The sequence below is a fragment of the Halichoeres trimaculatus genome, unplaced genomic scaffold (assembly GCF_033239565.1).
Source record: "Halichoeres trimaculatus isolate MK-OKI-2021-1 unplaced genomic scaffold, fHalTri1.1 fHalTri1_scaffold_13, whole genome shotgun sequence".
Classification (NCBI taxonomy): Eukaryota; Metazoa; Chordata; class Actinopteri; order Labriformes; family Labridae; genus Halichoeres; species Halichoeres trimaculatus.
In genome coordinates, this window is record NW_027437191.1 from 12,544,031 (window position 1) to 12,559,926 (window position 15,896).

The 15,896-nt window shown below is 40.1% G+C and overlaps 1 protein-coding gene across 1 annotated transcript in view; it reads left to right on the forward strand.

Moving 5' to 3' along the window:
* The first annotated feature begins 239 nt into the window (after positions 1 to 239).
* The window catches only part of opn8b (opsin 8, group member b), a 28,819-nt gene continuing 13,162 nt past the window's right edge, over positions 240 to 15,896 (forward strand). The window contains exons 1-2 of the mRNA XM_074685130.1: positions 240 to 493; positions 14,891 to 15,184. Coding sequence (XP_074541231.1) covers positions 430 to 493; positions 14,891 to 15,184 — 358 coding nt within the window. The 5' untranslated portion in view covers positions 240 to 429. The remainder of the gene's footprint in view (positions 494 to 14,890; positions 15,185 to 15,896) is intronic.

Here is a 15,896-nt window from a genome sequence, read left to right on the forward strand (position 1 = left end):
TTTTGGGCTACATTTATAGGTTGTGTCTTATTCAGATCTTAAATGGTGATTAAATACTGACAGGTGATTAGGACAGCAGCACTCCCCACTTCAAGACGTCACTCTCCTGTTTTAACTCCTGAACGCCCTGAGGACCCCTGCATGCAGTCACACAGCAGCATTACAGGCGCAGAATGATAGCCCTGCCTTCTGCGCGATCTCTCAGGCTGCTCTGGCTGCAGGCTTCAGCAGAAGCACATCGGCGCGCAGCGCTGCGCACAGAGGTCCTCTTGCGCCTTTCCTCCCTACTTGAGGACAGATGGATCTGACACCGAAGCGCATCAGCTGTGGAACATTTTAACTTTTCTGTCTCCTGAGGACGGATCCCTTCTTTTCTGTTTCCCTGATATCCCTTTTACTTTCTGCTGCGGACTAAAGTACCAAAAGGAAATGTACACCTCCACTTTATCACCAGCGCTAGACATCGGTGCAGGATGTTATCTGCTGGTTATAGGTGAGTTATGAACCCTCAGGTTACGATGTGAATAAGTTATTCTGACAATGTTACAATGTCGTTTTACGGAAAATACTCGGTGGACGTCAACTAGTTGCATAATCCATTTTACGCGCAGCAATTCGCCTTCAGGTGGATTAAGATTTGTCTTTAAATCACAGTGATGGTGACAGTGATTCTCTGCTGTCCAGCTTTTAAACGCTCAGACTCAGATTGTTGTCGATATAACGGTGACAGGAGCGACATCTCAAGCTTTCACCAGCATGTGAAGCACCTTTTTGGGGAAAAGCGAGATGGAAGCTTGTTGGGTGTGCAGGGAACATTTGAAGAAGCTTAATTTTAAGGGTGCCCAAGGTGTTAACCATTAAATTTCACAACTTTTCGCGGAGAAGAATAGATGTAGGCTCATGGGTGCTATGATTTACGCCGTGAGCGTTTATTTGTTTTTGACAGTAGAAATTCACTAATGTAAAATTCGTGTGAAAAATACTTTTAATACTTTAAATTTGAACAAAAAGTAAGGACCTGTTGTGTGCGTCTTAAAATGTGACGTATACTACGCATAGTGCCATAATTTGCAGTTTACCGCATCACTCTGTTTACAGCAGCACCGGAAACCACTTACACACCTAGCCAAAAAAAAAAGACAACCTTTACAGCTAAATCACGATTACAGCCTCGTTCAAAACACTGCTTTTAGTCTGAGCCCATCATTTCTCTATAGCAGGGGTCGGAAACCTTGGTGACACGGGTTTTGAAATTTTCTCTTCAACAAGTGTGGTATGGTCGACAGCAACACTGAGTTAATAATGACAAAAATACACAAACATTTCTAGCATTCCCGGTATTTTAATCCGGGTATTTAAATCATGTTTTAAAGATGCTTTTTTTCTGTTATTCAAAACTCAAAGAAACACATTTTAAAACATGTTGTACTCAAAAAAGAAGCCAAAAGTGAGACTTCAGTGCAGCTGTATTACCATATATCTGAATGATATGAAAAAAAAACCAAAAAAAAAAAAAACAGCTGTAATTAAATCTGTAGGCCTTTATCATAACAACTAGGTCGATAGAACAATACCACACCAGCCATAACATTTCTGTACCAATATCACAACAAAAAGGCCATTTCATTATTTTAAAGACATGGAGAAATAGCTATACATTTAAACTATAAGCAATTATAGGCCGAGGCAACTTCAAATTAACAGATGCCTACCAGATAGTCAATGTGATCCCCGACCCAGCTTTGCTTGGCTGAGCTTTGTGATCTGGGGCTTGTAGTTGGTTACTTTAAGTTACAGACTCCCTGCTCTGTTGTTAATCGACTGTGGGTGGGGCTGAGCGTATTTTTCACATATAACAATACCTGCTCACAGAGACATGTTGACCTGAAGACTGACAGCAGCGCCAGTGTAATGTCCTGGAGACAGCTGAACTTCTCAGGTGTAGGTGCCCAGCAGGTGAGGATGTAGGCTATGTGATCATGAACTGGTGTGATTTGTGTTCACCTAGTGGATCAAAGAAGCATCTAAATCATGTCCATCAAAGCTACTAAGCTTTTATTGTGCCTGTCAGTGTTTTTAACTGGCTTTAATTTAAAGTTCAGAATAATTTCTCCCTTTAAATAGTTTTAGCTTCTGTACATGTATGAATATGTTTTTTTGTCAAAAAATATCCTTCTGTGAAGGAACTATACATAACAACATGGGCTGAATATAAAGCTCTACCTTCATTTCCGCGCTTCACCTCCTTTCCTCCCGACATCCTATATCATCCCTTGTGATTTTCTGCCATTAGACCACCGTTCAATCCTGAGAGGATAAGCGTGAAGAAAGCTCTCTTGTTTGTCTCATCATCTATCAATAATTGCTTCCTATAGCTGTGAAATCTTCCTCTGGCACTCCATATAACATTTAATATTGCCATGCAGAAATAACACTCCATACTGATCCAGGCAGGCAGGTACAACATATCTTTTTAACTGATTAGCTTTGGTAAACATAACAAGATTGTTTTTGCTGTATTACTCTGAGAGGTATTTCCTGTTTTTTTCTCTTTCCAGGCAAATCCTCTTCTGGTTTAATAATGTAGAACTACTGCTACCACTCTTGGGTCAACAGCTGTAAAGCAAGGCCAATGCAATGAATGCAAAAACAGCTTTATGCTAATGGCCGAATGAGCGTTTGCCTTCATATCCACTATATTCACTTGACAGTCAATTTTCTCCCATGATGATCTGTGAGGCATAACCCTATATTACCAATGCATCATATCTGCTGCATGAATTTCAAAGTCCTCTAATCTCATCAACATAAAAATGTTTTTAAAAATATATTCTATTCTCTTGAGGATTATCATACCACTAAAGGCAGCTGAGGTTGTACTTTTTTCCCTGCTCAAATTGGAGCTCTCATGAAATGATCCACACTTTTTTTTAAGGGAAATCATTGCTTATTTTCAAGGAGCTGCAGCAAGAATAACATGAAATTTTACTCATTTCTTGAAAAAGGCTGTAGGAGTTTCTACATAAGCTTGAAAAAGTCTCCATTCTCTCTCTCTCTCTCTCTCTCTCTCTCTCTCTCTCTATCTATCTATCTATCTATCTATCTATATATCTATATATCTATATATATATATATATATATATATATATATATATATGCATAATCCACACTTTAAAATGAGATTATCAGCATCAATATAGGTTATTAGTAAATGCTATAGCTTCCTGATTGAGTCAAACTGGACCTGATTAATTTCACAGCATGTGTAGGTCTCTATGACAACACCACCTTGGCTGATGAAGTTTAGTATTTGAGAAGAGAGATCTGTGTTTTTCTCTGCTGAAAACTGTTTCTGTAATTAATTTTGTAGAGATGGTGGACACATGAGCCTAGCTGTCAGACAGGAAAAGGGCAGAACAGAAGAAAGCTAAACAGGAGAGAGATACAGCCCGAGCTAAAGGCTAACACAGGTTGTTTGTGCTAATGTCCATTCCAACCCACAGTCAGCAGTTACTCTGCAGTGGTCTGTTCAAACTTGAGATCTATCAATAAAATGAAGAGTGAGGTTATGTTAGCTCTGCTTCGTAGATGACTGGCAGGACATAGCTAACCAGAATTTACTAACGTTGCACATTACAGACATGTCTCAGAGCACCGGACTGCCAGCTACGGTAAATATAGACCCTACTAAACCACTTACAAACTGACAGTGTTTACTTGCTGTTACGTTAGCCTACAGACATGCTGCCGATAGCGCTACATTTAGTCGGCTGTGCTTGATGTCACATTTTCAAACCACACCGCCATGTAACTGTACTGATAAACACCTTACCTTGGCACGTTGTATCCACTAAAAAGTTGTCTTGAACAGAGAAAAATTATTTTGATCCAATATCCATCAAATTCCAAAACAAAGACACACCTCGTTAAAAGTGATTTATGACAGCGTGTGTGAGACACTGGGCCAGAAGGTGGCGAGGGAGTCCAATTAAAACAGATCCTCCTCTTAGCAGCTTTCACTCATGTGGTTTAAAAAAAACCTGGAGCCCTTGCCGAACAACACAATGACAGCACTTGATCCTAGTGCTCTTGGTTTGGCATCATAGGGATATGATTTCTATATGGTAAATACCCTTGATGGCGTCCTGTTTGTGTTTTAATTAAATCAAATCTTAATCTCTCCTGTTCTGTGCTGGGAAAAAGGTGCTGCAGTGTTAATAATCAGAACGCTTACACTGACACTGCAAGTACTGTTTATGCTTCTGCATCGCTGCATTTCCTTAATCCTGCATCCACAGGTGTTAAAATGTTTTTTTTACCAGACCGACATAAGGTTGATTTATTGCATCCCCATTGATTTGCTTTGATTGTGAAGTGTGATAAAAGCTGACTTGGCTGCACTTCCATCAAAGAGAATTTTGTCTTGCTTAAAATTGATTATGTGTCAACTGGATTTCTTGCTCAAGCAGTCCCACCGACAAGTGCCGACAAGTGGCTAAGGGAAACTTGAAGGTTGGTAGAGAAGCTAAAAGGTGGGAAGAAACAAAAAAAATAGATGTTTTTGCTATTTACATAAGAGAGGAGTGCCATTTTTTTAGTGACTGAGTGCTTAAGACAAACCAACAGATCCATAAAATAAGTGGCGTTAACAACAACATTTAAAGCCTTCTCGAAGGAATAATGCAGTTACCAAATAACACACTACTTTTTTCAACTCCTAAGTAAAATACAAGATTATCTCTCTCTCTCTCTCTCTCTCTCTCTCTCTCTCTCTCTCTCTCTCTCTATATATATATATATATATATATATATATATATATATATATATATATATATATATATATATATATAAATATATATAAATATATATATATATATATATATATATATATATATATATATATATATATATATATATATATATATATAATGCACATGGTGATATATTGAGGCCGGCAAAATTATTGGATTAATTTCATTTATTGTACGATTATTTGATTAATTGACTATTGCCCTAGGCCTAGTGTTACATGTTTAAGAAAAGGATCAAAGATCAGCTTTAGTTGATGATTGCATCAGATCGTTTCAAGTTGTATACACATTTGTACCCTTTGAAAACAGCCAGTGGTCTGCCTTAGCAGAGTAACAGTACAGGCAGAATGTGATTTTTCACGTGCTATTTATATGCTTTTCCAACATGTTTTGTGCCCTGCATGACACCTTGTCTCATGTTAAGTGTATGTCAGGGTAAGTGCATCTCATAAAGGCCTAGCTTGGACCCATGGTAGGAAAAGACCAGTTAACAAAAGCAGGGCAAATTCAGCCACCAACACAAATGATAAAAGCTCTTCAGAAAACTCTTTAGACAACTAATAATCAGAAGGTTGAAACAGTACTCACTGACTTTGTAGAGGACTGGATGAATGTGCATTGAGTGCATAATCCAAGAATGTGCTTAAAACTAAGAAGTGCAAAAAAGATTCAAAATGGCTCTATAAAGGTTTTAAACAGCAAGCCATGAGGCCCATTTTATGCAAAAGTGTGCAGTAGCACCACCTAGTGGCTGCTGATTGATGTAATTGTCTGTTTACATTCAGTCTGGAGGCACTTCTGTCAGCTTCACCTCTTCAGTTTATCTACTCTCACTTAATTTACCTTGTAGGCTTTATAGAAACATGGACAGCATATAAGCTCCCCTGAAGTGAAGCCAAAACATTTAGAGCTTCCTCTGGTGACTGGCTAAAGTAAAGGTGTCATAGTCTGCCTCATCAATTACAACAGATGGAAAACAGATTAAACAAAAGTCTGGACTGGAAAAATACTTATGTATTTACTTTTTTTGATTACTATTATTTTTTGGACTTCTTATGCCTTTAATCTGATAGGAGAGGAAAGTGGATAAAAGAGAAGAGTAGGGAATGAGTTGTGAGAAAGAGGCTACGGAGGTGGACTCAAACTGAGGCCACCCATGGAGTAAGACCTAGACTGCTGGGCCATCTACATTTCAGACTTACTTTTCTTTACTGTACCAGCAGATTAGAGGAGGAACAGCAAGACAAAAAAACTTAACCAACACTGTAACTACTTTGGAAAAAAAACCCCTATATTTTGTTTTAGAACCTTGGTCATACATTTAGTAAATGGTTCCTGCTGTACTGTGCAGCTCTGTCTCTTCCCCTGCAAAGTGTGCATGCGTCTGTAAAGGTGTGTGAGCTATGTGAGGGAATGTGTGATCCCTGATGAAATGAAGACAGACTTCAGCGGTTGAAAATCTCAGCTGCTGCAGCCTGGAGATGAATCATAGAGCAATCTCAACATTCCCAGACTCCCTTGATGGAAGGAATTAAATCTAAGTAGTCTTAATGCACAGACGGGCCCTCGTGTTGCGATGCATACGGTGTGTGTGTTGCATGACTTTGTTCTGTGTGCCTGACGTCACAGTTTCAGGAGTCATCCTTGCAGAAGCTGATGGGCTGCAGTAACCACAGAGGACACCAGTGAGCATTAATATGTTGGTTATGTAATAACTGCTCTAAAGTTAGATTTTGAGAATGTGTCTCTGAACATTACTTAAAGAAGAGATTATGGGTTTAGACCAGTGGCGGCTGTTGGTCAGTCAAGGAGGGGAAGCTCTTTTTTTTTTTCATAAATTTGTTTATTTATTTAAACTCAAATTCTACCCTCCATGTCAGCTTGTTAGCAGCTGGAGCTGCTTCGTTGGACTACGACAGGCTGTAAGTGTGATTGACAGGGGGAGAAGCTCCGCAGCTGGAGTTGTAGCTGCTTATTGGTGAAAAGAGAGAGAATCTTAAAACACAACACTCGTTTTTAAGAAAGGTAAACTCGCAGGGGATCGATAAAGGCTCTGAATCAGTCCAGAACAACTCAATGTAAAACTGAAAAGATGCTCTGGTGGAGGGTTATACTTCAAGACCACTGACTGGCTCATTTCACTGTCAATCAAAAAGGGATTCGGCCTCAGACAGATCATCCAATCATCATGCAGAAGCCCAGCGTCCAGGCCAGCCCACTGCCTCATAGACCCCAGAGACGCTGAGCGTCCAATGGGAGGGACAAAGCCCAGTGTTTATCCAATGACCGTCCAGTTTCCACAGTGGAACAACCCACTCTATGCTTGAAGTCAGAAGACGCTGAGCGTCCGACTGTGTCAAAGCGCTGAGACCCTGCGGGGATGAATGAGAAGGAGGTTGAGCCAGTTTCCTGTGATAGGAGCTGATTCTGAACAAAAGATGAAGGAATTCTAGCGTATATTTTGTCAATGAAATGTACACACAGCAGCACATATCACCACTTTTTTTAGGGGAATTTTAGGAGAAGCTGAGCTTCCCTTGCAGTCTTAGAGCAATCGCCACTGGTTTAGACTAATTTACCATGAGGATTTAGCCAGTTTGTGACACTGGTAACTCAGTTTAGACAGTTTACCCTCCAATCATTAAGGCCCCGTTTACACGTTTCATCTGAAAATGCTAAAAGGGAGTAAAAAAGATTTGTGTTAACACAGAAACGCCGGGGGACTGAAAATACTGAAGCAAGCATGTCAGGCCTTAGTTGGTGCTATAACTGTCTTGTCCAGAAGCCGCTTTTGGTAGATCTCCACCCAAGTAGAGTTGAGCTGATCATCTGGTGTATTGGTGAACACTAAGTGCAGAGGTGGAACAACAGCTGCACATTTTGTTGAAAGACAGCCAGCAGGTTCAGCAGATTAAGCAGCACAAGCACAACATGGTAGTTCGTGATGATCACAACAACGGTACTCTTGTCTTGTTGTATGTGCTCATGTGAAGCGGAATGAGTGTGACATCAGCGTTTCCACTGAAAACGCCGGCTTACTGTTTGCATGGAAACGGTGTTGGCTTCAGAAAAATTTCACTCTGGAAGCCGTTTTTCTAAAATTTTGTTTTTTAGGTCGGCTAAAATGCTGTTTCTGTGTGAACGGGAGGCCAAAATGCAACAAAACTTTTGCATTTCACCCTAAAACCATTATCGTGTAAACAGCCCCTTAGGGCACTGTCACATTGGCCATCCAAACCGTGGTCGTGCCCCCCTGCAGTGCTGCTCCCCAGCTGGAGAGTACGGCCAGCAGTCACACTACCCCAATATGAACCAGACTTTAGTGGGTATCACACATGCGCATGGCCCGCCTACGTCATTGTGAAGCATCTGTTTACATAAAGTGTGATCTCATCAGAGTCAGCACAGTGAAACACAGAGGGCACTGCTACAACTTTAGAGACTTTAACACTCATGGGAAGTTGTTTTTGCCCGACACAGCCCTCTAACAACCCCGCTTTCTTTAAAATGATTCTCGAGATAAGCGCGCGCAGTGATCATACGTCATGGATAACATGCGCCGTCCAAGTGCTTGTGTTCGTGCATGAAGTAAACCGTGCCAAAGCCCACCTCTCCGATGCGTACCAAAGCAGAGAAGTGAATCGTGCTTAAGCAGAGCAAGGTTGCAGTGACACTGGCCATTCGAAACATGCTTTAGGGCTGAAGCATGCTTAAGCACGACAGGGTTTGCCAGTGTGCCCCTGATTCTAGCAGACCAGCATTAGACTGTAATTTCTAATCTTAGAATTGTCTTGTTTGACCTGACTTTCTTTCTTTGTTAAAAAATTGAGCATTGACTATGATTGATCGATTTTTTGTCTGACTAACTAGCTTGTAAATATGCATTGTTTCAGTGGCAAGTAAGGTTGAAGAGTCGTGAAAAAATTATTCAGATCAAACACAGACATATTTGTCACTGTGGCACTGTGTTTCGTTTAGATATATCTGAAGCTTAGCAGAATCAAGAAGCTGTTTGCACAATGCAAAGCCTCAAACCAGGGTAGAACAACCATCCTACCTGTGTTTTTTTAAATTCCTGTAATTCACTAGCTCCTGAAACATATCATAACGAATGGAAAAACACAGCTCGATCCTGCAAAGCTCATTGCAAAGTCTTGCTATTAGTTGTAAAAAGATTGTTGGGTGGTGTCAAAAACAAAGACAGCCAGAGGCAAGTGATGATAAACCCGAGGAGCCACAAAGAGCCTTGAGGCCAGGATGCCCTTTGTCTCTTGAAATTTTAACCTTAGTTCGCATTATCAATACAGCGACCACTGTGAATGGGCTTCATGAATAAATGGGTGACGCCACCGAGGACAAACCCTGCATAAAAACATGTTTTATCTATGTGTTATTCAGCCTGTGGGGCTTACACAATTGCAAGACATTTTGTAAATGGAAATAATACCTAATGCTCCAGTAAATCTCCTGTAATTCAAACAAGTCATTGTTTACTGAGTAGCTGTCTGTATTTTAAGCTCCCAGGAATCCAATCAGCTGTTTGTTTTACACTCTCACTCCCTTTTACACACATTGCCCACAGAGCTGCTGTGCTCGCTCTAGCACCTTATGGTAATATTCAGTTAATGTTTTCTCACCTTGTGTGTTTGCCTCCTGACTGCTAGCTCAGGAGAAAGGAGCTCTGAGGGGTCTAAATCAAGTCAACATAGTCCCTGCACCAGGGGTCACCAACCTTTTTGAGACCGAGGGCTGCCTCAAGGGAAATGAGTGGTACAAAGGGCTACTCTCTGATACAAAGTTCCTGAACAAAACTGCATATACTACTTTTTAGTAACAACAATAATAATAGTAGCAGTAGTAATTCTATGTGAAGAGATAGCGCACATGTTAGTGTTAAGTATCCCATAAGTGTTATTGATGATTTACACAACAATGTTGGTAGGAATCATATATACATTTCTGGAAGGAGCTCTATTGTGCAGAAAATATTCAAATTGAACTTTTTAGAGCCTACTGTATTCCACTGTACACTGCACATTTATGGAGCAACTACAGTAAAGCTAAAATGAAAAAGGAACAGGTAGCTTATAATGATGCTTTCAGAATATTTCTTAAATTACCTCGATGGTCGAGTGCAAGTCACATGTATGTTTTTATATCACAACGTGCCCACATTTTATGCTGTTCTTAGAAACTGCGCACAAATTCATAGGTCATTTGGTTGATTCAGACAATGAAATAATAATGTCACTCACCTAGCTCACAATGAGCCACACAAGGTTCACATCCTGCTACCGGGAACATTGGTACGGATGCCTCTGTGTTTCAAATTGCTGTCAACATATGTACTGTGTTTTCCCATTTTTCTTTTTATTAATTATCTGTTGTTCTGCTACTAATTCATTTATATAGACCCAAGGGTCTGATAAATATGATAATCAAGTACAACATGAACATCAACATATTGTAACCAGTGCTGTTTTTTGAAACATGCCTCGCGGGCACTTTTACTGGTTCTTGTGGGCGAAGGGCTGAACAATTAATTGAATTCAAACTGACATCACAATTTAATAGAGCGCAATTCTCAAATGGCAAAGCCTGCAATTCAAAAAAAAAAAAAAGGTTCATTTACACAGACCAGGGGGGGATAAAGTAACTTGCTCTCAATCTCAATAGCAAAACCAGCAAAAGTCAATATGCCAGTTTTTCTGGCAAAAATATTACATGTCTAAAAGGCTTGAAGTTAAATCAGTCACTCAATATTCTACTGTGATTGTAAAAGTTTAGTTAAGATATAATGTATCAATCCATGCATCAGATTGTTTCATTTAATCACAATATGTAGACCTACCATGAAAATGGTAGTAACATGTTCTGGTCCAAAAAGTCAATAAATCAAGCACAGCAGCATTGTTTCCAGGCTCTCATAGTCCCTCTGTTCAGAACGCTCTGATTTAGTGGGCGTGGCCTTCATATGTAAATGAGCCACTGCTGATACCACCCCGCTCTTAAGCGTCACTGAGAGCGGCACCACGAGCTCCGAGTGCACAATGTTTAGAAAACAGTGCAGCTCGTTTACCGTAACATTACAGACTAAAACAGGCTAACCGCAGCAACAGTTAGCATCCTGAAGCTAACACAGAGACAGGGGGGACACTGAGGAAAAGCTCTTATACCTGCTCCACAGCACACAGCATTTAAAATACTCACATTTCCAGGGTCCGAGGTTTGTTGGTGGATGGTTGGTAATGCACATGGATTCAGGACCAGTCTATTCGCTAGCCCTCTGTTGTACTGTCCAAAGTTGGAAAAGCAGTCGGCCGTGAAGTGACCAGCACACACATGCACAGTTTTACTGAGTGCAGCTGGCACATTTCCTTGTTAAATGAACTCTAGCCACTCAGTCTTGTTTTCTTCTGAGATGGGAAGCTTGTGCATGGAACTATGTGGCTGTTTACAGCCAAAAATAGAGCAGTGATGGCTCTTCAACTTCAGCATACTCCTCCCCGCTGCTGGAGGGATTTCACCCCAGCAGCAGGGAGGTGAGTGGGCGTAGAAGGGGTTCAGAGGTATCTGCTCCGTTGGACCAATTAGGTCAGACTTGCTCCTGATTGGTGAAAAAAGGGAATCGCTGACTTTAACATAAACTCATCTAGGATGCTAAAGTTTGCCTATTTGGACTCCCTACAGCAATTCAGCCACTGGGTCCAAGTTCTTTTATAAATTAAAATTCTCATTTTCAGCCAATCAGTTGCAAGAGTTTTCTTAGGTTTTTAAAAATCTGCAGTGATCTTGCTGTTGCAGAAAGTTGTCACAACAAAAAAACATCCCAAAGGAAACAGGAGTGTGTGTAAACCAAATAGTCTGTCAGCTTGAGTGACTGGAGGTGAAATATTCTGAGGCCTACTCAGTCTTTCTGATGCTTGTAATGAATCTTTTTTATCTCGATCATAAACTAACTACATTTTACAGTGGATTCCCTGTAAGGCATGAAGGAGATACCTCTCTATATGCTAATTTTGTGTGTACTTTCATTCTAACAAAGGACTTCAAGTGCTCTTCCCGTAGATGTAATTAATTTTAAATTCAAAATTACTGAAAGCAAGGTCTGTGTGTTGTCTGCCTGTGGCATCCTGTACATATTGATGTGCTGTTTATATTCCTAGGATATTGTTTTTTAATGTGGATGGACTCACAAGTGCATTGCTACATCTAACTCTAAATGGGGTACGCTCTCAACAGATTGAGTATTAAGATGTTGTTTATCACGTTTTCTTTCCAATTGGAGCTTTTGTATCCACACGGTGATTGAGGACACAAACAATATATTTTTGTAGTAGCATTGACACAGCAAAGTAAATGACAGATACTTGATGATACATGTAGCTAAAATGAAAAAATGTAATGCACAACTGATGCTGTGTTGTTCTGGGGACAGATAACCGCCAGTTTATTACCCATGAAGACCCCTCCAATCTCACCAAATCGGAAATTTAAAATTAAAAATAAGTAACATTGTAGATATTTTTCTTTCCACAATTTTATGAAAATCAGCAATGATTTTCATGAAAAATAAGTGTGTGGATGATTTCATGAGAGGAGTCATTTTGAAAAGGGCCCAAATACAACTTTAGCTGCCAGTATGATAATCCTCGAGGGGGTAGAATACATTCTTATAAGGGAACTATAGAGATCTTTGGAACTCACGTATCAAACATAAAATGTTCAACAGTAAAGTGTCTGTCATTGTGAAAAGTAGAGGCAAAACAAAAAAAGAATGTGAACATGAATACAAGGTCTATAACCTTTCTATAACCACTAGTGTCTTCTTCAAACCTTTGTCTTAACACCTGGAAGTATTTGATTTAAAGGGGCTGTGAAGAGTTTCAAAGTGGTTTTGAAAAAGTCTCCCTTCTAGATATTTGCCTGATTGTAATCCATGCTTTAAAATGGGATTATCAGCACCAATATTGCTGGTTACAGGTTATTTTAAATTGCTTCTGTTTAGCTTCCAGTTCAGGTTGTCCAGGTCTGGATAGATCGAACTGCACCTCTAGGTCTCTATGACAACACCACGCTGGCTGACGAAGTTTAGTAGTGAGAAGAGATAGAACACAGAGATCTGTGTCATTCTCTGCTAAAAATGATTGCTAATAATCCTAGCTAAAGGCTAACTAGCCTTTAGCTTGAGCTGTATCACTCTGTAACACAGGGGCTAAGTTGTTAAATAATAATGTTCATTCCAACCCACAGTCAGCAGTTATTCTGCAGTGGTCTGTTCAATCTTCAGAGTCTATCAAAAAAATGAAGAGTGAGGTTATGTGAGCTCTGCTTGGTAGATGACTGGCAGGATATAGCTAACCAGGATTTACTAACATTACAGACATGTCTTAGAGCACCAGACTGCCAGCTGTGCTAAATATTAACAGCTAATAAACTACTTAAAAACTGACAGTGTTTACTTGTTGTCACATTATCTTACAGATATGTTGGAGCACAGGGCTGCTAATGTTGCTAACATGTAGCCGGCTGCTTGATGTCACGTTTCAAAGCATAGAGAATTTGTTTTGATCCAACCTCCATTTAATTTCAAAACAAACACTCGCCTCGTTAAAAGTAATTTACAACAGTGTGCAGAGACTCCAGGCCACAAGGTGGCGAGGGAATGCAATTCAAACAGATCCTCCTCGCAGCATCTTTAAATAAATAAATAAAAATCATATTTTTAACTACAATGTAAAATCTGACTAAATATTTCAGATTTTTTTTCTGTGACAAGGTGTAACACTTTTTCTACATGTAAGTAAAAAAAACATTGCAGTTCGTGTATAGAGGGATTATTTTTTCACAACAACAGTGGATGCGCACGCAACTTGAGTGCAGAAGCACTGCGGAGTACAATGGTTTGTCAACCCATGTGGAGGAGTTAACCACCCAAAAACACATTTTTTAACTTAATGTCATCACTTTGACGGACGGCACAATGCTCCCAGTTTGTGAAATAGCAGTGAGTGGACAGAAGAGATCAGCAAGTGGACAGATATTAGGTGGACAGATGTTTTTAGCAGATCACCAGCATGTGCCCATCGAGGAAACACAACTTTCACTCGCTGCTCATGACTGCATTATCTGTGGACACTTATCAGACTGTCACAGACCAGGATGTAAACATTGTTTCATAACATTCCCTAATTTTACTTAGGTAATAAATTCTGTTAATGTTAATCATAATTTATAGGTTCACTCATTATTTACGGTCCACATTGAGTCCATGTTTGGTCAGAACCTCAGCCCCAAACCAACTTTTTCATTAAATAAGCAAAGTCAAATTTAAATTTTAATAACAGCAGTTATTATTGCTTGTTTGCAGTCAAACATGGTTAAATGAGGTTTCTGGTGTATCAGTGCAAAGTGTGACCCTGTTAACTGGTGACTCTCGGCCGTTAATCACGGCTGACATCAGCTGAAATTAACTAGTTAGCGTGGTCGCTATTAACGCAGAAACACCAGTTGCGCTGTAATGGTCGAAACTTGACAGAAGTTGCCTCTATAATTGTGTAGTGTTGTTTATGACAGCTGTCCACAGAAAAAACTTACATTTTGATGCTTCTAACAGGTTGAATTTAGTGTTTAAAAAACGCTAACTTGTCTGAATGAATGCAGCTAAATGCTGCTTCTGCGGTCCAAATGCATGCGCATCTTTATGATGACGTAGACTGATAATCCCTCTATACATCCTATTTTATTTGTGGCATGTTGTCATTGCAGTGGTTTTTAATCAATGAGTATCAATCAGTACTGGTTGTAGAGTGAGTAATACTGAATGAAAGAGCGTTTGCAAGGTTTTTATCTCAAGAGATGCATACCTGAGTTTATAAACAGAAAATTACCCAACAGCCGTCAATGTAATCAGTGAGAAACATGTAATAAGTGATGTAATTTACCACACATACACATTCTGGGTATGTTATCACAACATTATTTGTTCACTATCTTTGTCATTATTATGAAGTGCATCATCATGTTTGACCGTGTAACGTTCTGATCATTTCCCTGCATCTCTTTGTTTCCTCCTCAGCTGTTCTCTCCATCGTTGGAAACCTACTGGTTATCATGATGGCATTCAAAAGGTCTTCAAGGTTGAAACCCCCGGAGCTACTGAGTGTGAATCTGGCGTTAACAGATTTGGGAGCAGCTATCACCATGTATCCAATGGCTGTGGCCTCTGCCTGGAGCCACCGCTGGCTTGGAGGGGATGCTACCTGTATATATTACGGCCTGGCGGGGTTCTTCTTTGGAATCGCTAGCATCATGAACCTGACTATCTTGGCCATCGTGCGGTTCATTGTGTCTCTCAATCTGCACTCTCCTAGTGAGTATTAGAGAGCTTATTCCTTGTGTTTAAAGATCTATGTTCTGAGAGGATCATCAGGATGCAAATTGTATGCAGACTTCTAAACCCTGAGGAAGCTGTTTTCAAATTTGCTGTTCATACAAAACTCACATCATTATTCATGGCTGGGTTCGTCCTGTTGCAATGAGATAATTTCAGCGGAAGTCATGAAACCTTTACATGCTTAAACATAATTCTGCCTCAACAAAATTGATGCCTGGTGGGAAAACCTCCATCATAAGCAAGAACCAGTTAAGAAGATATTTTTTGATCTCATTCAAAGGTGTCCTAGAGCTGTAATTCACATGTTCATGACTCTTCTCTGGGAAGTAAGGCGGTGATCTCAAGTCTTCTCTGAAACACTTCAGACTAAAATTTCAAAGTGAATTCGACAAAGAGCAGCTAGACTGAGAAATAAAGAAAACTTGAGTGCCTCAACTACACACATACAGTGCTCCCAGAAAGTTTTCACAACACCTAACTTTTTCCTCATTTTGAACGGGGAGCGCCGGTGCACAGTCACTTTCAGATCTCTCCAGAGGTCCTGAAAATCACCAGTGGGACCTTACAGACAGGTGCGTGCCTTTCCACATCAATCAATCAATCAATCAATTTTCTGTACGTGGTAGTTAAACGCAACGGTCAAAATGGGCTCCTCCTTCTTGAGTCTGTGTGAACACGCTCAGCAACG